The 22,500-nt window shown below is 37.1% G+C and overlaps 1 protein-coding gene across 1 annotated transcript in view; it reads right to left on the bottom strand.

The window, feature by feature from the left end:
- The window catches only part of fat4 (FAT atypical cadherin 4), a 178,531-nt gene that overhangs the window by 67,821 nt on the left and 88,210 nt on the right, over nucleotides 1-22,500 (bottom strand). The window contains exons 3-5 of the mRNA XM_061976484.1: nucleotides 16,017-16,278; nucleotides 10,038-10,388; nucleotides 1-12 (exon numbers count right to left, since the gene is read on the bottom strand). The exon at nucleotides 1-12 is cut by the window's left edge and continues 911 nt beyond it. Coding sequence (XP_061832468.1) covers nucleotides 1-12; nucleotides 10,038-10,388; nucleotides 16,017-16,278 — 625 coding nt within the window. The remainder of the gene's footprint in view (nucleotides 13-10,037; nucleotides 10,389-16,016; nucleotides 16,279-22,500) is intronic.

Here is a 22,500-nt window from a genome sequence, read left to right as displayed (position 1 = left end):
GTGCGTTGGGACCTGGAAGACACGACACAGGTGGGAAACTTTCAAAATGACAGAAAAAAGAGTGCAACTTTCAGAAGTCACATAAAACAGGAACAGGAAGTCTGCTGCCCTCGGAAACGAGCAGACAGGAAAGCACCGATTGTTGTTCAGACGTGACAGAAAGTTGTTTGTTTCCTGTTTGCACACCTTTTACACAACTTTAATCTCAGCTCAACTTCCTGTTTATCTGTGTGGGATCCTTTTCCATTTTTGACAAAAACCTCCTTCCTCTTGGACTTGATTCCATCTCGGACCCGCCCCTGGCCAAGTGTGCCCATCCCGTGTATACGCCCACCACTTTGGGAGAAAAGCAGGCTTCGCTACACATCCTAAATGCAGCTCTGCCAACTCTCCGCCAGTCGTTTACAGCTATGGAGAGTTTCAACTTTGTTGTAGTTTGCTAACCTACATAGCATGATGCTAAAATGTAATGCTAGCATGTAGCTCTCATCCTAAAAGGTCATGTTAACATGTAGCTAACCTCGCATGATGTCAAAATGCAATGTTAGCGCGTAGCTAAAATTGCATTATGTTACGTTAGTTAAAGTTAAAGTTAATTTTAGCATGTAGCTCATATAGCTATACTGGCACTGCTAACATTGGTGTCCTCCTGTCCCACTTCTTAATGTATGTTACATTTTATTGTATTGTTGTACATACAATAGTTCTTTTTGAAAGGCATGTTACACGTTAAAGCCAGATTCCCATCTAACAAAGGTCTAAACTCATTCTCCTTCTATGCCACATCAATGTGGAATGCACTCCCAACAGGTATAAAAGAAAGGGCATCTCTATCCTCCTTCAAAACCGCAATAAAAGAACACCTCCAGGCAATTTCAACCCTAAACTAACACCCTCCCTTCCACATCCCACCTCCCCGGATTGTAAATAATCAAATGTAGATACTTTTTCTTATGCTATCTGATTTCTCTCTCTATGTCAACTACTTGCTGTACATATCCTACCAAGTCACACCTACACTGTTTCAATGTCCATTTCTCTGTTCTCAATTGTTGATGACTGAAGTGTTGATACCAACCAAACCTACCCCTCCCCACCCACATCCCACACTGTAAATAATGTAAATAATTCAATGTATATACTCTGATGATTAACTTGTGTGATGACTGTATTATGATGATAGTATATATTTGTATCATGAATCAAGTGTAAAAACCTATTGGGGTGTGTCGGAGGCAGATATTTACATATATCCGAATTTAAGTGTTACTTCTTTTTATTTCATAATCATATTACAAAACAGCTAGTGTTTTTCTTCCAATTGTGGTCTTTTGGTTGTCTGCAAAACTGTGTGCTTAACCTTGAATGAGGAATGTTAGAGAGAGAGATAATGGACATTTGTTTTGGCTAGAGAGACATGACTCCCAGGGACTTAAGAGGGGAGAGGGTTTTTCGGGGGGGCAGACCATCTTGGCGGCGCGATAGAATGTTCTATGCTGGACTGGTCTCAATGTATATATGCAAAGCTTTGCAAATATATTACAAAATACCTATTCTGTCTCTGGTGGTTTTTCTACTCAGCTTTAAGTGTCGTAAAGAGCTTGGGAGCGACTTGTGACTTGAATTCCCTGGGAGGAACAACTGGTCCAAAACGCAACAGGTGTTACCATTTAGTAGTCAATTGTACGGAATATGTACTTCACTGTGCAACCTACTAATAAAAGTCTCAATCAATCAATGTTAAAATGGTGATTTTTTGAATGGACCAAGCACCGTTGAAATGGATTTTAATGTATTTCAATGGGCGATTTTATTTCAAGGTATGAGCTGTGTGACGAAATAAACTGGTATCCAGCAGGTACCACTTACATAGAATGTAAGTAATACAATGGCAGTGATATAATGGTACACTACACAAGTACCACTTACATAGAATGTAAGTAATACAATGGTGATATAATGGTACACTACACAAGTACCAGTGTAATAGAATGTAAGTAATACAATGGTGATATAATGGTACACTACACAAGTACCAGTGTAATAGAATGTAAGTAATACAATGATGATATAATGGTACACTACACAAGTACCAGTGTAATAGAATGTAAGTAATACAATGGAGGTGATATAATGGTACACTACACAAGTACCAGTGTAATAGAATGTAAGTAATACAATGGTGATATAATGGTACACTACACAAGTACCAGTGTAATAGAATGTAAGTAATACAATGGTGATATAATGGTACACTACACAAGTACCAGTGTAATAGAATGTAAGTAATACAATGGTGATATAATGGTACACTACACAAGTAGTTGTTGAAGAGTAACAAGTAAGATACCCAACATCTGGACATGAGTGCTGACTGCCTGCTAGTTTAAATTGAGTTTGTACTTTGCTCCCAGGCTTAAATGTGCAGAATTAAGTCAACTTGGTGGCTAAATTTGATTTGGAGAAGCCGACCTCCTGTCTGGGTTCACCTTGGAGCTGGTGCTATTCAACTGCAAACAAAGCTGCCAGTGTTTTTAGATGGGCCTTGGATTAAAAACACTATTGTGAAGGTTTCCTGGCAGCCATTGTTCCGCGTGACAGTGTCAGATATGCCAAAGCGGTGGTGAAATGGTCGCTAAATGCATTATCCACTTCCATTTCCACAAATTGTGCACGCCGCTGAAGATGTAATCTTGTCACCAGCTAAGACCCACAAGGTCCAGCAGCATCATCATTTCACATGCTATGTCAAAGTGCGGCCCAAGGCTCATTTTGTGGAATATTCAAATATAAGAGTGGAATAAAAGGGCAAACAGGTGACATTTTATGATGTTGACTCTAATAACACTTCTTTAAAACCTTGCTCAAAAAATAATAATGAATCAAAATCAATGTTATGACTTATTTAAGGTTCCAATTACTTCACAACATCAGGGCAAATAATTGCATATTTTTGTGTTTAGGCCATAAAAAAAGCAGGGTTGTTATTGACAAAGAGAACATAAACATTGTATTGACAGATGGACCGAAAGTTGATCCAGAGATTTACTGTGAATGTTGAATACAAAATTAAAAATATGACTTAGTTTGAATCCAGGAATTTTAGTGGGGTTTTATTTGAACTGTCAATGCTCAAAAAATATTAATGAATTCAAATCAGTGTTGTAATGAATTATTGACCCATTGAAGACTACAACTACTTTACATTCAATATTTCACTTTTACATTTTTTTGGGGGGGGGAATATTATATATGTTTTGTGTTTGCCATAAAAAACAGGGTTTTCTTTTATAAAAAGGGCATTTTTAAAAATGTTCTTTTTTTTTTTTTTTTAATTGGCGGACAGATTTAAAGGTGATTTTAAAATGTTAGTGTTAAAAGTAAAAAAAAAAAAAAACAGTTATGTCTTATTTTGAAAAATGTTTATGAGTGGGGCACATTTGGATCCCGCAGAATTTGTGGTTTTTGAAAACAACAAAAACACTGTCAATGCTCAAAAAATTAATTAAAATCAATATAGTTATAAATTATTGACCTATTTAAGGCTCTAATTACTTCACTTCAAATATTCTATTTTTTTTTAATTTGGGGGGGAAATTGTTGTGTGTTTGCCATAAAAAACAGGTTTTCTTTAACAAAATTGTTGTTTGCCATAAAAACAAATGTCTTTAACAAAATTGTTGTTTGCCGTAAAAAAACAGATTTGCTTTAACAAAATTGTTGTGTTTGCCAAAAAAAAACAGGTTTTCTTTAACAAAATGGTTGTGTGTTTGCCAAAAAAAACAGGTTTTCTTTAACAAAAGTGTTGTGTGTTTAACATTAAAAAAAAGGTTTTCTTTAACAAAATTGTTGTTTGCCATAAAAAAAAATTATTTAACAAAATTGTTGTGTTTGCCTTAAAAAACAGGTTTTCTTTAACAAAATTGTTGTGTGTTTGCCAAAAAAAACCAGGTTTTCTTTAACAAAATTGTTGTTTGCCATAAAAAAACAGGTTTTCTTTAACAAAAGTGTTGTGTGTTCAACATAAAAAAAAAGGTTTTCTTTAACCAAATTGTTGTGTTTGCCATAAAAAAAATGTCTTTAACAAAATTGTTGTTTGCCGTAAAAAAACAGGTTTGCTTTAACAAAATTGTTGTGTGTTTGCCAAAAAAAAAACAGGTTTTCTTTAACAAAATGGTTGTGTGCTTGCCAAAAAAAACAGGTTTTCTTTAACAAAAGTGTTGTTTGCCAAAAAAAACTGGTTTTCTTTAACAAAATTGTTGTGTTTGCCATAAAAAAAATGTCTTTAACAAAATTGTTGTTTGCCATAAAAAAAAACAGGTTTTCTTTAACAAAATTGTTGTTTGCCATAAAAAAAACAGGTTTTCTTTAACAAAATTGTTGTGTTTGCCTTAAAAAACAGGTTTTCTTTAACAAAATTGTTGTGTGTTTGCCATAAAAAAAACAGGTTTTCTTTAACAAAATTGTTGTTTGCCATAAAAAAAAACAGGTTTTCTTTAACAAAATTGTTGTTTGCCATTAAAAAATTTTCTTTAACAAAATTGTTGTGTTTGCCTTAAAAAACAGGTTTTCTTTAACAAAATTGTTGTGTGTTTAACATAAAAAAAAACAGGGTTTCTTTAACAAAATTGTTGTTTGCCATAAAAAAAAACAGGTTTTCTTTAACAAAATTGTTGTTTGCCATAAAAAAAAAACAGGTTTTCTTTAACAAAATTGTTGTTTGCCATACAAAAAACAGGTTTTCTTTAACAAAATTGTTGTTTGCCATACAAAAAACAGGTTTTCTTTAACAAAATTGTTGTGTTTGCCATAAAAAAAAATTCCTTAACAAAATTGTTGTGTTTGCCTTAAAAAACAAGTTTTCTTTAACAAAATTGTTGTGTGTTTAACATTAAAAAAAACAGGTTTTCTTTAACAAAATTGTTGTTTGCCATAAAAAAAAACAGGTTTTCTTTAACAAAATTGTTGTTTGCCATACAAAAAACAGGTTTTCTTTAACAAAATTGTTGTGTTTGCCATAAAAAAAAATTCTTTAACAAAATTGTTGTGTTTGCCTTAAAAAACAGGTTTTCTTTAACAAAATTGTTGTGTGTTTGCCAAAAAAAACAGGTTTCCTTTAACAAAATTGTTGTGTGTTTGCCAAAAAAAAACAGGTTTTCTTTAACAAAAGTGTTGTGTGTTTAACATTAAAAAAAAGTTTTTCCTTGACAAAATTGTTATGTTTGCCATAAAAAAAACGGGTTTTCTTTAACAAAACATGTTTATATACTGTTTAACTTTTTATTGGCAGATAAACCTCAGGTTCATTGAGATTTAAGCCTTGCACAATAATTAAAAATAAATAAAAATAACACATGACTTATTTTTTACATTTTTATGACTGAGACCCTTTTGGGTCCCTGGGAACAAACTTGAAGGGGGCCCTAAAAGTAAAAAAAGAAATATATATGTATGAAAATGCTCTGTATGATGTATAATGTCTAACCTCAGGCCCAATGAGGATGGCTCATGTGGAAAACCTTCCCACACTGCGGGGGTGCTATTTAAGTGAGCTCTTATCAAAGGCATGAGTGCTGCTTCCACCCCAGTTCACACACAAAGAGCCAGGCGCTCAAAGGGGCGGGGCTTAGGAAGCGCCAACAATGGCCGTGTTTTATTTTGGTAGTGGGAAGGCGGCCATGCTGAATGTAGGTCACAACTTTAGAGCAGCATGGAAAGTTGTTTACCTGATGTTGATCACATGACAAGGTAGTGTGGAGCTGCTCTGAGCCTTGCTCTGATTGATAAACAATTATTACATTATTATTACTCTTTCAATTGCAATTATCAACACACAATCTTTGATTACCTTCACTTTGGAGTGTTTTTGTCAGGAAGAAAGGCTACTTTTTCTCTGTTACATTGACTTTCAGTCCGATCGTTACATTTATTTACTGACATGGTAGGTTATGAGTTCAAACCCCGGCCGAGTCATACCAAAGACTATAAAAATGGGAGCCATTACCTCCCTGCTTGGCACTCAGTATCAAGGCTTGGAATTGGGGGTTAAATCACCAAAAATGATTCCCGGGCGCAGCCACCGCTGCTGCTCACTGCTCCCCTCACCTCAAGGGTGATGGGTGAAATGCAGAGGACACATTTCACCACACCTAGTGTGTGTGTGTGCCAATCATTGCTACTTGAACTTGAACATAACATATGAGTACTTGCTTGAAGGTCATTTAGAGAATGTATACATAGTAATACAGAAATATAACTTCTTATCTGCTGCTTATATAAAAGCAGTTGTGAAAGTAACAAAGTTGACCAGAGTGCTTTAGGAAGTCGTCAATGAGTAATACAAGTAGGATCATGTTTACAAGCACAAGATATTTCTCTGAGCAGGAGATGATAAAAGTCAAAAACTAATTTTGCTCCAAATTTCATATTTTGAAGCTTTTTTTTCTCCATTTAATTTAGACGCCCTCGGTCCTCCTTTCTTCTTCTACGGTGTTTTTCTTGCATGCCCAAGTCCAGTAAAAACTGCTTCCGGGTAAACTTGTAATCTCCCCCCCACCCCCGCGCTAAAACACTGCTATATCGTAAACTCCGCCCCCCCCCCGCTAAAACACTGCTACATCGTAGACTCCGCCCCTCCCGCTAAAACACTGCTACATCGTAAACTCCGCCCCTCCCGCTAAAACACTGCTATATCCTAAACTCCGCCCCCCCGCTAAAACACTGCTACATCGTAAACTCCGCCCCTCCCGCTAAAACACTGCTATATCGTAAACTCCGCCCCCCGCTAAAACACTGCTACATCGTAAACTCCTCCCCTCCCACTAAAACACTGCTATATCGTAAACTCCGCCCCCCCACTAAAACACTGCTATATCGTAAACTCCGCCCCCCCGCTAAAACACTGCTACATCGTAAACTCCGCCCCTCCCGCTAAAACACTGCTATATCGTAAACTCCGCCCCCCCGCTAAAACACTGCTACATCGTAAACTCCGCCCCTCCCGCTAAAACACTGCTATATCGTAAACTCCGCCCCCCCGCTAAAACACTGCTACATCGTAAATTCCGCCCCTCCCGCTAAAACACTGCTATATGTAAACTCCGCCCCTCTCACTGCTATATCGTAAACTCCGCCCCTCTCACTGCTACATCGAAAACTCCGCCCCTCTCACTGCTATATCGTAAACTCCGCCCCTCTCACTGCTATATTGTAAACTCCGCCCCTCTCACTGTTGTATCGTAAACTCCGCCCCTCTCACTGCTATATCGTAAACTCCACCCTTCTCACTGCTATATCGTAAACTCCGCCCTTCTCACTGATATATCGTAAACCCCGCCCCTCTCACTGCTATATCGTAAACTCCGCCCCTCTCACTGCTATATCGTAAACTCCGCCCCTCTCACTGCTATATCGTAAACTCCGCCCCTCTCACTGCTATATCGTAAACTCCGCCCCTCTCACTGCTATATGGTAAACCCCGCCCCTCTCACTGCTATATCTACAAGAAAAAGAAGCAAAACCAAAAAAAGAAAAAACCTTTGAAACACAAAACAAATAAAAGTGTCCAAAAATATGAATGTTGGCGTGGAAAATATGCACCAAAAATAATGTATTTGTTTGTCTAAAATGTAAATGTATTTTTGGAGAGCGAATCTTCCTGGCAGTGTTCTGCTCCGTAGAAATCTAGAAGCTGAAATAGGTGAGTATATGATCAAGTAGTTGTTTACTAAGTGTCACAATGTTCCCAAAGAAGAAATCTAGAAGCTGAAATAGGTGAGTATATGATCAAGTAGTTGTTTACTAAGTGTCACAATGTTCCCAAAGAAGAAATGTAGAAGCTGAAATAGGTGAGTATATGATCAAGTAGTTGTTTACTAAGTGTCACAATGTTCCCAAAGAAGAAATGTAGAAGCTGAAATAGGTGAGTATATGACAAATGATCAAGTAGTTGTTTACTAAGTGTCACAATGTTCCCAAAGAAGAAAGTAAATGTGTTTGAGACACAAACCTCCTCAAACAGTGGACTAAAAAGCGATCTTTGCGTATGTGTCTAATGATCCTAATAGCCACGAGTGTATTATAAGCACATTAAAGTGTATTTTAAGCACATTAAAAGATGAGAAGAAGAGCAAATAGCAGCAGAAAGTTGTACTTATCTCTTACATCCGGGCCTTGGAACTTACTGGCGCTAGCTTACTAGCATGTAGCGTTCTCTTCTTCTACGGCTAAACACGCTGAAATGACAACCGTCGCCCCCTAGTGTAGGAGAGGCACACTGCACGTGGCCAACAGTCAGCACCATAGACATGTTGTAAGGGGACGCAGCATGGAGCGCTACTGCCTACTGGCGCTGACGAGGCGCGGGGCCGCCATCTTGGAGTGGTGATCCGCTCCACTCAGTGCAATTCATTTGGCAGGAGCAATGATATTTAATTCATCTTACCTCACTGAATACCACTTATTTTCACAACCTTTTTTGTCATACGTGTAGCTATGATAAAGGACACGTGTCTTATTATTCATAGTTTGCTTAACAGTAATATAATATTCTTATATGCTATAAGTGACCAGATCAAAACTGGGAATATAATCCCAGAGAAGGGTCAGCTATTTTTAAATTGAAGAAACAATATGATGAGGTTTTATATATATATATATATATATATATATATATATATATATATATATACATATATATCTTATAGACTGTATCTCTGTTGCTGCAGCAGCAGAGAGTTTTTCTGTCTTGACACTTTGTATTGATATTTTCTATTACACTCTTCCCTTAAATGATCATGTTTACAGTCATTGTTTTATATGTATTTTTTATGTATGTCGCCTTGGATAAAAGCGTCTGCCAAATACTTCAACATAAACATATATAAACTTATTTCTTATTTCAGCTTTATGTTATTCAAGTATGACATTTTTAAATGTAATTAATTTAATTGAGAAGCAATTCTATTATGGTCATACTCTTGTTTGCTAGCGGCTAGGATTTCAGTATTATTGAAGATCTTTGCTCCTTCTCAACTGTGCTAATATTCTTTTCACAAAATACAACCAATAGTACGTTAATGTTAAATCTTACTTGTGAAAAGTAATCCCCCGATTCCTATTTTCAACAGTCCGCTCATTTGAGCAGGAAAACGCTGAACACCATCTTTGTTTTCTACCTGTCAACTGTCAGTTTAGCATCTTTGTTTTCTACCTGTCAACTGTCAGTTTAGTTATTTAAACACATAAATAAAAACGACACAACTCCAAAGAAGCCAAATTAATATTTGATGTTTCTTCCTCCAAGGAAATATTTTGCGTTGTTTATTTTCTAATAAAACTCAGGATGGGCACCAAATCCGGTACTTTATTGGCACCGACCGAATCCCGTTAAAATCCGACGCTGCCATATTGCGTGACGTCACGCCCCTCGGCACCTGGCCGATCACTCCAGCAGCACTGAGAGCCGACTGGGCAAAACGACCTCCGGGTCATGTTGCCGTCTTCAAAGCCAACAAAGCAATTGACTCAACAACGACAAAAAATGCTCCGACGTTCGTGAAGTAAGGCGCTAGCTCAATGCTAATATACATTGACTTTGCTATTGGCATGCTACCGATCAGCGATTTTACATGGCGATTAAAACACCTCCAAATGTGTCAGTGGAAACTACCACTATCAAACAGCTGCTGCGTAATACGTGCAATACTTACAGCATTGACACTTTTTAGGGCGCGACAAATAAAGAAAAAAACCACAACATTAACTATACACTACTGCCATCTAACGTCATACATGCAATTAATAATAATATAACAACTGGACAGTATTGATCATAATCAGCTCATTTTTAAATGTTGCAATTAAAAAAACAATAATATTTATTAAAGTATCAAAAATTGGTACCGGTATCGATTCCCAACTGGTAGTTTACTCAGAATGTTACTGTTTTGATTCCTTGACATTATTGACGTGTTTGGTTCAGATGATGATGTCATCAGTTTAATGGTATTTTCATTTTTGACCCCTCGCCGCCTTACCGTGGTCAGCATCGGCGGCCCCCACGGTGACCACCGCCGACCCCGGCGACAGACTCTCCGTGACGGAGGCGCTGTAGACGCTGGCGTTGAAGGCGGGCGGGTTGTCGTTGACGTCCAGCACGTTGAAGTACACCCTGACCGTGCTGGCCCGCCCGCCGCCGTCCAGCGCCTTGGCCGTCAGGATGTAGTACTGCTGGCTCTCGTGGTCCAGCGGCCGCGTCACGTTGAAGACGCCGGTGACCGGGTTCAGCAGGAAGGTCCCGTCCTCGTCGTCCTCCTCCAGAGAGTACGTGACCTCGCCGTTCACCCCCGCGTCAGAGTCGCTGGCCAGGATGGCCGCCACGATGGCGCCTGGGTCGGAGCACACAAACACCCGATTCAATGAGTGGAGCATCACAGCAGGGGGTCATCATCACGAGGAATAAAACTGCACACAGTTGATGACATTGCTTAATACAAGTGCGGCCCTAGGGCCATTTGTGGCCCACGGCTCATTTTTTCACCGCACATTCTCAAAAATAATATGACATAAAAAGCCATAAAAAAGTGTAATAAAAGAACAAACAGGTGAAATGAAAGAAGAAAACGTTGCAATGTTGACTCTAACAACACAAAACTGCCATGCAGGCTGTTCTTCTTTCTTTAAAACTGACCAAAATAATAATGAATCAAAATCAATGTTATGAATTATTGACGTATTCAAAGCTCTAGTTTTTTCACATCAAATTGTTGTGTTTTTAGTGTGTTCCTGCCTTCTCCTTGTCTGCACCTTTGTTTTTTTAGTGATTCGTCCTCGGCGAGGGGCGGACCTTGTGGCACACCTGCTCGCAATTAGCTTGCCAGTATTTAGGCTCGTCACTGACAGCTTGACCTTGCCGGTCAATGTTTCCTGAACCCCGCACGTGCATGTGCCTGCTTCGCCTCGTCCGTCTTGGTACGTTGCCTTTTCTTAGTCCTGTTCATCTTAACCTCTTTGTGTTTGTTTCCTAGCCTCCTTGAGTTAAAGAGGACTTATGCTGTGCTTAGTGCGCCCTGGCTTTTTCCCCGCCGACCACTGAGGAACCTGTTTTGTTAGTATTCATGGTGTGCACTTCTGCCCCATCGCCTTTTGTTAACCCTTTTTGGACTTATTACTTTTTTCTTTTTTTGTATTCAACCTTGCCTCCCGTCTCTGCATCCCGGGGTCACACCTTGATCAATTCGTAACACAAACATTCCACTTTGAAATCATTTTTGGGGAAAATATTGCTTTTCTTTTGCGGTTGCAAAAAAAAAAAAAAAAAAGTTTTCTATGGCAAAAAGGGCACAAAACAAAACAAAAAATATATATATATATATATATATAATCAGACAAATAGTTCTGAAGTTGATCTACAGATTTAAGCGTTCAAAGTAAAAAATAAAAATGTCTGACTTATTTGAACACTTTTATAAGTGGGACCCTTTTAGATCCCTCAGAATTTTAGTGGGATTTTTTTTAAACTGTCCATGCTCAAAAAATAATAATGAATCAAAATCAATGTTATGAATTATTGACCTATTTAAGGCTCCAATGACTTCACATCAAATATTACACTTTGAAAGATTTTTTTGAGGGGAAAATATTGCTTATTTTGTGTTTTGCCAGTCAAAAAACAGAGTTTTCCATGACGAAAAGGAAATGAAACAAACAGAAAATAATAATAATAAAAACTTAAAATTGATAAATAGATCTGAAATTGATGTAAAGATTTAAGCTTGGAAAGTTAGACAAAACAAAACATATTTATGACTTATTATTAACACTTTCATGAGTGGGACCCTTTTGGATCCCTGAGAATTTAAATGTTTTTTTTAAAAACTGTCATTACTCAAAAAATAATAATGAATCAAAATCAATGTTATGAATTATTGACGTATTCAAAGCTCTAGTTTTTTCACATCAAATATTCCACTTTGAAATCATTTTTGCGGAAAATATAGAATATTTTTTGCGGTTGCCAACAAAAAAACAGTTTTCTATGGCAAAAAGGGCATAAAACAAAACAAACAAAAAAAACAAAAAAATACAATCTGACAAATAGTTCTGAAGTTGATCTACAGATTTAAGCGTTCAAAGTAAAAAATAAAAAATGTATGACTTATTTGAACACTTTTATAAGTGGGACCCTTTTAGATCCCTCAGAATTTTAGTGGGATTTTTTTTAAACTGTGCATGCTCAAAAAATAATAATGAATCAAAATCAATGTTATGAATTATTGACGTATTTAAGGCTCCAATGACTTCACATCAAATATTACACTTTGAAAGATTTTTGGGCGGGGGAAATATTACTTATTTTGTGTTTTGCCAGTCAAAAAAACAGAGTTTTCCATGACAAAAAGGAAATGAAACAAACAGAAAATAATAATACAAACTTAAAATTGATAAATAGATCTGAAATTGATGTAGAGATTTAAGCTTGGAAAGTTAGACAAAACTAAACATATTTATGACTTATTATTAACACTTTCATGAGTGGGACCCTTTTGGATCCCTGAGAATTTAAATGTTTTTGCTCAAAAAATAATAATGAATCAAAATCAATGTTATGAATTATTGACGTATTCAAAGCTCTAGTTTTTTCACATCAAATATTCCACTTTGAAATCATTTTTGCGGAAAATATAGAATATTTTTTGCGGTTGCCAAAAAAAAAACAGTTTTCTATGGCAAAAACAAAAAAAAACAAAACAAACAAAAAAAACAAAAAAAACAAAAAAATACAATCTGACAAATAGTTCTGAAGTTGATCTACAGATTTAAGCGTTCAAAGTAAAAAATAAAAAATGTATGACTTATTTGAACACTTTTATAAGTGGGACCCTTTTAGATCCATCAGAATTTTAGTGAGATTTTTTTTAAACTGTCCATGCTCAAAAAATAATAATGAATCAAAATCAATGTTATGAATTATTGACCTATTTAAGGCTCCAATGACTTCACATCAAATATTACACTTTCAAATCATTTTTGGGGGGAAATATTGCTTATTTTGTGTTTTGCCAGTCAAAAAACAGAGTTTTCGATGACAAAAAGGAAATGAAACAAATAGAAAATAATAATAAAAACTTAAATTTGATAAATAGATCTGAAATTGATGTAGAGATTTAAGCTTGGAAAGTTAGAAAAAACTAAATATATTTATGACTTATTATTAACACTTTCATGAGTGGGACCCTTTTGGATCCCTGAGAATTTGAATGTTTTTGCTCAAAAAATAATAATGAATCAAAATCAATGTTATGAATTATTGACGTATTCAAAGCTCTAGTTTTTTCACATCAAATATTCCACTTTGAAATCATTTTTGGGGAAAATATTGCTTTTTTTTTTGCGGTTGACAAAAAAAAAAAAAAGTTTTCTATGGCAAAAAGAGCATAAAACAAAACAAACAAAAAATATATAATCTGACAAACAGTTCTGAAGTTGATCTACAGATTTAAGTGTTCAAAGTAAAAAATAAAAAATGTATGACTTATTTGAACACTTTTATAAGTGGGACCCTTTTAGATCCCTCAGAATTTTAGTGGGATTTTTTTTAAACTGTCCATGCTCAAAAAATAATAATGAATCAAAATCAATGTTATGAATTATTGACCTATTTAAGGCTCCAATCACTTCACATCAAATATTACACTTTGAAAGATTTTTTTGAGGGGAAAAAATTGCATATTTTGTGTTTTGCCATTCAAAAAAATAGAGTTTTCCATGACAAAAAGGAAATTAAACAAACCGAAAATAATAATACAAACTTAAAATTGATAAATAGATCTGAAATTGATGTAGAGATTTAAGCTGGGAAAGTTAGACAAAACAAAACATATTTATGACTTATTATTAACACTTTCATGAATCCCTAAAAATGTAAATGTTTTTGCTCAAAAAATAATAATGAATCAAAATCAATGTTATGAATTATTGACGTATTCAAAGCTCTAGTTTTTTCACATCAAATATTCCACTTTGAAATCATTTTTGGGGGAAATATAACATATTTTTTGCGGTTTTGTATGGCAAAAAATGCTCAAAAAATAATAATGAATCAAAATCAATGTTATGAATTATTGACCTATTTAAGGCTCCAATGACTTCACATCAAATATTACACTTTGAAAGATATTTTTGGGGAAAATATTACTTATTTTGTGTTTTACCAGTCAAAAAAACAGAGTTTTCCATGACAAAAAGGAAATGAAACAAACAGAAAATATTAATAAAAACTTAAAATTGATAAATAGATCTGAAATTGATGTAAAGATTTAAGCTTGGAAAGTAAAAAAAGAAAAAACATATTTATGACTTATTATTAACACTTTCATGAGTGGGACCCTTTTGGAACCCTGAGAATTTAAATGTTTTTTTTTTTTAAACTGTCATTACTCAAAAAATAATAATGAATCAAAATCAATGTTATGAATTATTGACGTATTGAAAGCTCTAGTTTTTTCACATCAAATATTCCACTTTGAAATCATTTTTGCGGAAAATATAGAATATTTTTTGCGGTTGCCAAAAAAAAACAGTTTTCTATGGCAAAAAGGGTATAAAACAAAACAAACAAAAAATATATAATCTGACAAATAGTTCTGAAGTTGATCTACAGATTTAAGCGTTCAAAGTAAAAAATAAAAAATGTCTGACTTATTTGAACACTTTTATAAGTGGGACCCTTTTAGGTCCCTCAGAATTTTAGTGGGATTTTTTTTAAACTGTGCATGCTCAAAAAAAAAAAAATCAATCAAAATCAATGTTATGAATTATTGACGTATTTAAGGCTCCAATGACTTCACATCAAATATTACACTTTGAAAGATTTTGGGGGGGGGAAATATTGCTTATTTTGTGTTTTGCCAGTCAAAAAACAGAGTTTTCCATGACAAAAAGGAAATGAAACAAACAGAAAATAATAATACAAACTTAAAATTAATAAATAGATCTGAAATTGATGTAGAGATTTAAGCTTGGAATGTAAAAAAAAAAAAAAAAATACATATTTATGACTTATTATTAACACTTTCATGAGTGGGACCCTTTTGGATCCCTGAGAATTTAAATGTTTTTTTTTTTAAAAACTGTCATTACTCAAAAAATAATAATGAATCAAAATCAATGTTATGAATTATTGACGTATTCAAAGCTCTAGTTTTTTCACATCAAATATTCCACTTTGAAATCATTTTTGCGAAAAATATAGAATATTTTTTGCGGTTGCCAAAAAAAAAACAGTTTTCTATGGCAAAAAGGGCATAAAACAAAACAAACAAAAAAAACGAAAAATTATAATCTGACAAATAGTTCTGAAGTTGATCTACAGATTTAAGCGTTCAAAGTAAAAAATAAAAAATGTCTGACTTATTTGAACACTTTTATAAGTGGGACCCTTTTAGATCCCTCAGAATTTTAGTGGGATTTTTTTTAAACTGTCCATGCTGAAAAATAATAATGAATCAAAATCAATGTTATGAATTATTGACCTATTTAAGGCTCCAATGACTTCACATCAAATATTACACTTTCAAAGATATTTTAGGGGGAAATATTGCTTATTTTGTGTTTTGCCATTCAAAAAACAGAGTTTTTGATAACAAAAGGAAATGAAACAAACAGAAAATAATAATAAAAACTTAAAATTGATAAATAGATCTGAAATTGATGTAGAGATTTAAGCTTGGAAAGTTAGAAAAAACTAAATATATTTATGACTTATTATTAACACTTTCATGAGTGGGACCCTTTTGGATCCCTGAGAACTTTAATGGTTTTTTTTAAATCTGAATATGGGTCAGGGATTGACCAAATTTCAATGGTCAAATCAAGGTGAGAACCCAACATTTTTCGTCGTTAAAAAGCAGGTTGTTTTAATGTTATGTTTGAGTCAAACGTTGATTAAACGTCATCAAAAAGCATGTAGAATTGTAAAAATGAAGATGATTTGAACGGGGCAAGAAAGTGCATACCTGGGGCCGTGTCCTCGGGGATGTGGAAGGAGTAGGTGGGGCGTGAGAAGTGTGGGGTGTGGTCGTTGACGTCCTCCACCGTGATGTTCAGCCTCATGTCGGACCACTGCTGCCCGTCGTCGGCTCGCACCAGCAGCGAGTACTTGGAGCGTCGTTCCCGGTCCAGCTTCTTGGTGGCCATCAGGTCTCCGGACTCCGGGTCGATGCGGAAGCTGTCGTCGGCGCCGCTGACGATGGTGTAGGTCACCAGGGCGTTGGGACCCTACAGGTGGGGACAAAGGTCAGTGAGCTTGGTTTCAGGGTGAAGTCCACCACCAAAGCATCGCAGAGGCCACTGGGAAGTCAACAGAAATGACTTCTGATTGATTGATTGGCGTTGAAAGCTTTCCTATCTGCCAGGAAATTGGATTACCTTCAAAGTCGGACCTTTGACTGACTTTTTGGTCGGCTTTTATGTCGCAGAGGATCTCAAAGCCACACTGGAAGAACAACTAGAGAGGACTTTGAGGTTGGGACGCACATTTAATTCAAGTTCCAAGTTTAATCCGAGGCTTCTCAAGATCATCAAAGAACTAAAGGCTGTGCATCCAGAAACCGACCTGCTAAATCAGGGATTCCCAGAGTCTTCCCCAAAATCTTTACAACGGTTTCTATTTGGGCTGCAGTACTCTGGAATGTTCTACCGGGATTCCCAGAGCCCCCCAAAAATCTTTACAACGGTATCTATTTGGGCTGCTGTACTCTGGAATGTTCTACCGGCAACCACCTAAGCACCTAACACTCATCTACGCTAGCTTTTACAGTATATAGACTGTTTTACACCAGTTGACCTGCCGCTTCTCTATTTTGCACCCCCTCTTCATTACCGAACGGCCATGGATTATCCCTGGAGAGATACCAGTCTGGAGGACTCAACCGCCCCGCCCCGAACCAAACAATGCGAGCAAGAACAATCCGTACGCCTGCTTGTGTTGTTGTGAACGACATCGTGGACGTAACATCAACTTACAAACAGGACAGCGGTTGTGTTGTTGTCAACGACATCATGGACGTAACATCAACTTACAAACAGGACAGCAGTTGTGTTGTTGTGAACGACATCGTGGACGTAACATCAACTTACAAACAGGACAGCGGTTGTGTTGTTGTGAACGACATCGTGGACGTAACATCAACTTACAAACAGGACAGCGGTTGTGTTGTTGTGAACGACATTGTGGACGTGACATCAACTTACAAACAGGACAGCAGTTGTGTTGTTGTGAACGACATCGTGGACGTGACATCAACTTACAAACAGGACAGCGGTTGTGTTGTTGTCAACGACATCATGGACGTAACAGCAACTTACAAACAGGACAGCAGTTGTGTTGTTGTGAACGACATTGTGGACGTGACATCAACTTACAAACAGGACAGCAGTTGTGTTGTTGTGAACGACATCGTGGACGTGACATCAACTTACAAACAGGACAGCAGTTGTGTTGTTGTGAACGACATCGTGGACGTAACATCAACTTACAAACAGGAAGTCGTCAGCAGGACACTCCCCCCCCCCCCCCCCCCCCCGCCCCCCTTCACAATAACAGCGCTGTGCGCTAACAAAACCAGCGTTCCTAACCTTTTTTGCCCTCGGGACTCAACTACAGAATAAACTAAAATGAGTCATCTTACTCTTCATTTGAATCCTGTTCAAACAATACAGTCCTAAAATCAACAAAAACATATAATGTATTAAGAGTGTGCATTTTATGTTTCTTAAATAAACTGTCAAACAAAATGTCAGTTTCATCACCTTAGTCCTCATTTTTGCGCTTCAAAAAATGTTTTGCTCCAGACTTCTTCTGTTGGTTTTACATTGTCATTACTGCCACAAGTGGTGGGAACATGTATTACAACCAAGCTGAGAAACAACATACTTTTTAAGCGGCCCCCTGGGGGGCACTCTTGGCACAACAATGCTTGAAAAACACCCGTTTGAAACTCAATTTCAAGTTGAGTTTTGGTGGTGCAAGAAATATTTTCATGTCAAAGGCTCTGGATGTTGTGGGGCTGTCTTGGTTGACAAGACTCTGCAACATCGCGTGGACATCGGGGGTGGTACCTCTGGATTGGCAGACCGGGGTGGTGGTTCCTCTCTTTAAGAAGGAGAACCGGAGGGTGTGTTCCAACTATCATGGGATCACACTCCTCAGCCTTCCCGGTAAGGTCTATTCAGGTGTACTGGAGAGGAGGCTACGCCGGATAGTCCAACCTCGGATTCAGGAGGAACAGTGTGGTTTTCGTCCTGGTGGTGGAACTGTGGACCAGCTCTATACTCTGGGCAGGGTCCTTGAGGGTGCATGGGAGTTTGCCCAACCAGTCTACATGTGTTTTGTGGACTTGGAGAAGGCATTCGACCGTGTCCCTCGGGAAGTCCTGTGGGGAGTGCTCAGAGAGTATGGGGTATCGGACTGTCTGATTGTGGCAGTCCCCTCCCTGTATGATCAGTGTCAGAGCTTGGTCCGCATTGCCCGTAGTAAGTCGGACACGTTTCCAGTGAGGGTTGGACTCCACCAAGGCTGCCCTTTGTCACCCATTCTGTTCAGAACTTTTATGGACAGAATTTCTAGGCGCAGTCAAGGCGTTGAGGGGATCTGGTTTGGTGGCTGCAGGATTAGGTCTCTGCTTTTTAAACATGATGTGGTCCTGATGGCTTCATCTGGCCAGGATCTTCAGCTCTCACTGGATCGGTTCGCAGCTGAGTGTGCGGAGGAGACCCTGCCCCAAGTGGAGGAGTTCAAGTACCTGGGAGTCTTGTTCACGAGTGGGGGAAGAGTGGATGGTGAGATCGGTGCGGCGTCTTCAGTAATGCGGACGCTGTATCGATCCGTTGTGGTGAAGAAGGAGCTGAGCCGGAAGGCAAAGCTCTCAATTTAGCGGTCGATCTACGTTCCCATCCTCACCTATGGTCATGAGCTTTGGGTTATGACCGAAAGGACAAGATCACGGGTACTGAAATGAGTTTCCTCCGCCGGGTGGTGGGTCTCTCCCTTAGAGATAGGGTGAGAAGCTCTGTCATCCGGGGGGAGCTCAAAGTAAAGCCGCTGCTCCTCCACATGGAGAGGAGCCAGATGAGGTGGTTCGGGCATCTGGTCAGGATGCCACTCAAACGCCTCCCTAGGGAGGTGTTCGGGTGGCATCCTGACCAGTAGGAGGCCACGGGGAAGACCCAGGACACGTTGGGAAGACTATGGATGGATGAATGGATGGATGGATGGGATCTGAGCCGAGGATGTGGTTGTGGCTTGTGCAGCCCTTTGAGACACTGGTGATTTAGGGCTATATAAATAAACATTGATTGATGTTTCCAAATGAATGAATACTTGTGTTATTAATGGTGATTTCTTTCAATCTTTGGGCACCAAACCATTTCATTCCATTCAGAATTGATTCTCCATTCAAAACAATTTTGGATTCAAATTCAATACTTGTGAATAATGAATGGTGGCAGTTCTATCATGAACTACATTCCTCCATAAAATGGCCAAACAGCGTTGATAAATGTTTATATTACCCAAAAGAAAACTGGTTTTGTTTTAAAAAAAAAAAAGAAAGATACCCAAACATTGAATAAAGTCAAATACAAATAAGTATTAAAAAAAAGATAAATGAAAAAAAAAAAAAAATATATATATATATATATATATATATATATATATATATATATATATATATTTTTTTTTTTTTTTTTTTTTTTTTTGATTTCATTTATCCTTTTTTTTAATACTTATTTGTATTTGACATTATTTGTAACGATTTTTAATTGATACAAAAAAGAATACAAAAAAAAAATATATATATATCCATCCATCCATCCATCCATCCATTTTCTACCGCTTATTCCCTTTGGGGTCGCGGGGGGGCGCTGGAGCCTATCTCAGCTACAATCGGGCGGAAGGCGAGGTACACCCTGGACAAGTCGCCACCTCATCACAATTTTTTTTTGTATATATATATATATATATATATATATATATATATATTTTTTATTTTTTTTTTATTTTTTTTTAATTTTTTTTTTGTATCAATTAAAAATCGTTACAAATAATGTCAAATACAAATAAGTATTAAAAAAAAGATAAATGAAATAAAAAAAATTTAAATAAAAATATATATATATATTTTTTTTTTTTCATTTATCTTTTTTTTTTTAATACTTATTTGTATTTGACTTTATTCAATGTTTGGGTATCTTTTTTTTCACAAAAAAAAAAATATATATATATATATATATATATATATATGTTTTTTTTTTAATTTTTAATTTTAATTTTTTTTTGTATCAATTAAATATCGTTACAAATAAAAAAATCGTTTTTTTGTTTTTTTTTGCCACCCCTACATAGTAATCATGATTGTTATTTTTGCCACACTGGTTGGGCCCTCGTGAGACTCCTGAGGTTCAGCAGGTTCCTGGCACACAAGTGCTGGTACCAGGTCCTAGTGAGACTCCTGAGGTTCAGCAGGTTCCTGGCACACAAGTGATGGTACCAGGTCCTAGTGAGACTCCTGAGGTCCAGCAGGTTCCTGGCACACAAGTGCTGGTACCAGGTCCTAGTGAGACTCCTGAGGTCCAGCAGGTTCCTGGCACACAAGTGCTGGTACCAGGTCCTGGGCGAGGTCTGTGGAGGCTCAGAGGACGCCTGAAAGAAGGCGAGGACAGAAGTGTGACGTGTAGCTTGTGTGGCGGCGACAAAGGAGAGCAGACAGCTGTCTCGGCCAGAGTTGAAGGCGTGCAAGAAAGGAAACATCAAAAAAGCTTGGATTACAGCTCAGCTAAAAGAAACCTTTCTCTGCCGCCTAATGGGACGCTTTTTCATCCTGGCCCGGACACAAAGGGAAGGCTTATATGGGATAAGTGTATTAGCATATTTACTCACATGACACGGTGGTCTCCGGCCAGACCTGCTATAGGGTCTTATTCTGGCGCTAAATGTACGCACACTCAAGCGGAGGTTCATTTGGCTTCAATTCTTTGCGTTTGAATTTTGTCAACTGAATTTTCTTGGATGCAATTTTATTGGATACAAACTTGAGAGCAAAATGTGTGTGTTTAAAAATTCACTTTCTCAAAGTACAAAATGTACAAAAAAATATGTGTCAAATATTTCAATGCAGACAAATTCAGTGTATAAAAATTCTATGTATATAAATTAAGTATATAAAAAATCAATGGAAAAAAAAACAATGTATAAATATTCAGAGCAGAAAAAGTAAATGTATAAAAATTCAGTGCAGAAAGATTCAATGCAAAAAAAATAAGTAAACAAAATCAGTGTAGAAAAATGTAATGTATAATAAAAATGAAGTGTCCAAAAATAATACAGAAAAATCACTGAAAATAAAAATTCAGAGCAGAAAAAGTAAATGTATAAAAAAAATCAGTGCAGAAACATTCAATGTACAAACAATAAGTTCAGTGCAGAAAAAATGCATGTATGATAAAAATTAAGTGTAAAAAAATAGTGCAGAATATTTCACTGAATATAAAAATTCAGAGCAGAAAAATGTAATGCACACAAATGAAGTGTAGAAAAATTCAGAGCAGGAAAATTCAATGTGTAATAAAAAAATAAGTGTAGAAAAATAGTGCAGAAAAAGTAAATGTATAAAAACTCAGTGTAATAAATGCAATGTATGAACATTCCAGCAGAACACGTCCTCATGTCAAGTCTTGTAGACCACTTGTGAGGGACACGTCCTCATGTAAAGTCTTGTAGACCACTTGTGAGGGACACGTCCTCATGTAAAGTCTTGTAGACCACTTGTGAGGGACACGTCCTCATGTAAAGTCTTGTAGACCACTTGTGAGGGACACGTCCTCATGTCAAGTCTTGTAGACCACTTGTGAGGGACACGTCCTCATGTAAAGTCTTGTAGACCACTTGTGAGGGACACGTCCTCATGTCAAGTCTTGTAGACCACTTGTGAGGGACACGTCCTCATGTAAAGTCTTGTAGACCACTTGTGAGGGACACGTCCTCATGTCAAGTCTTGTAGACCACTTGTGAGGGACACGTCCTCATGTAAAGTCTCGTAGACCACTTGTGAGGGACACGTCCTCATGTAAAGTCTTGTAGACCACTTGTGAGGGACACGTCCTTATGTAAAGTCTTGTAGACCACTTGTGAGGGACACGTCCTCATGTCAAGTCTTGTAGACCACTTGTGAGGGACACGTCCTCATGTCAAGTCTTGTAGACCACTTGTGAGGGACACGTCCTCATGTAAAGTCTTGTAGACCACTTGTGAGGGACACGTCCTCATGTAAAGTCTTGTAGACCACTTGTGAGGGACACGTCCTCATGTCAAGTCTTGTAGACCACTTGTGAGGGACACGTCCTCATGTCAAGTCTTGTAGACCACTTGTGAGGGACACGTCCTCATGTAAAGTCTTGTAGACCACTTGTGAGGGACACGTCCTCATGTCAAGTCTTGTAGAC

This window comes from Nerophis lumbriciformis, linkage group LG16 (genome assembly GCF_033978685.3).
Source record: "Nerophis lumbriciformis linkage group LG16, RoL_Nlum_v2.1, whole genome shotgun sequence".
NCBI lineage: Eukaryota > Metazoa > Chordata > Actinopteri > Syngnathiformes > Syngnathidae > Nerophis > Nerophis lumbriciformis.
This window is presented reverse-complemented; position numbering and strand designations above follow the sequence as displayed.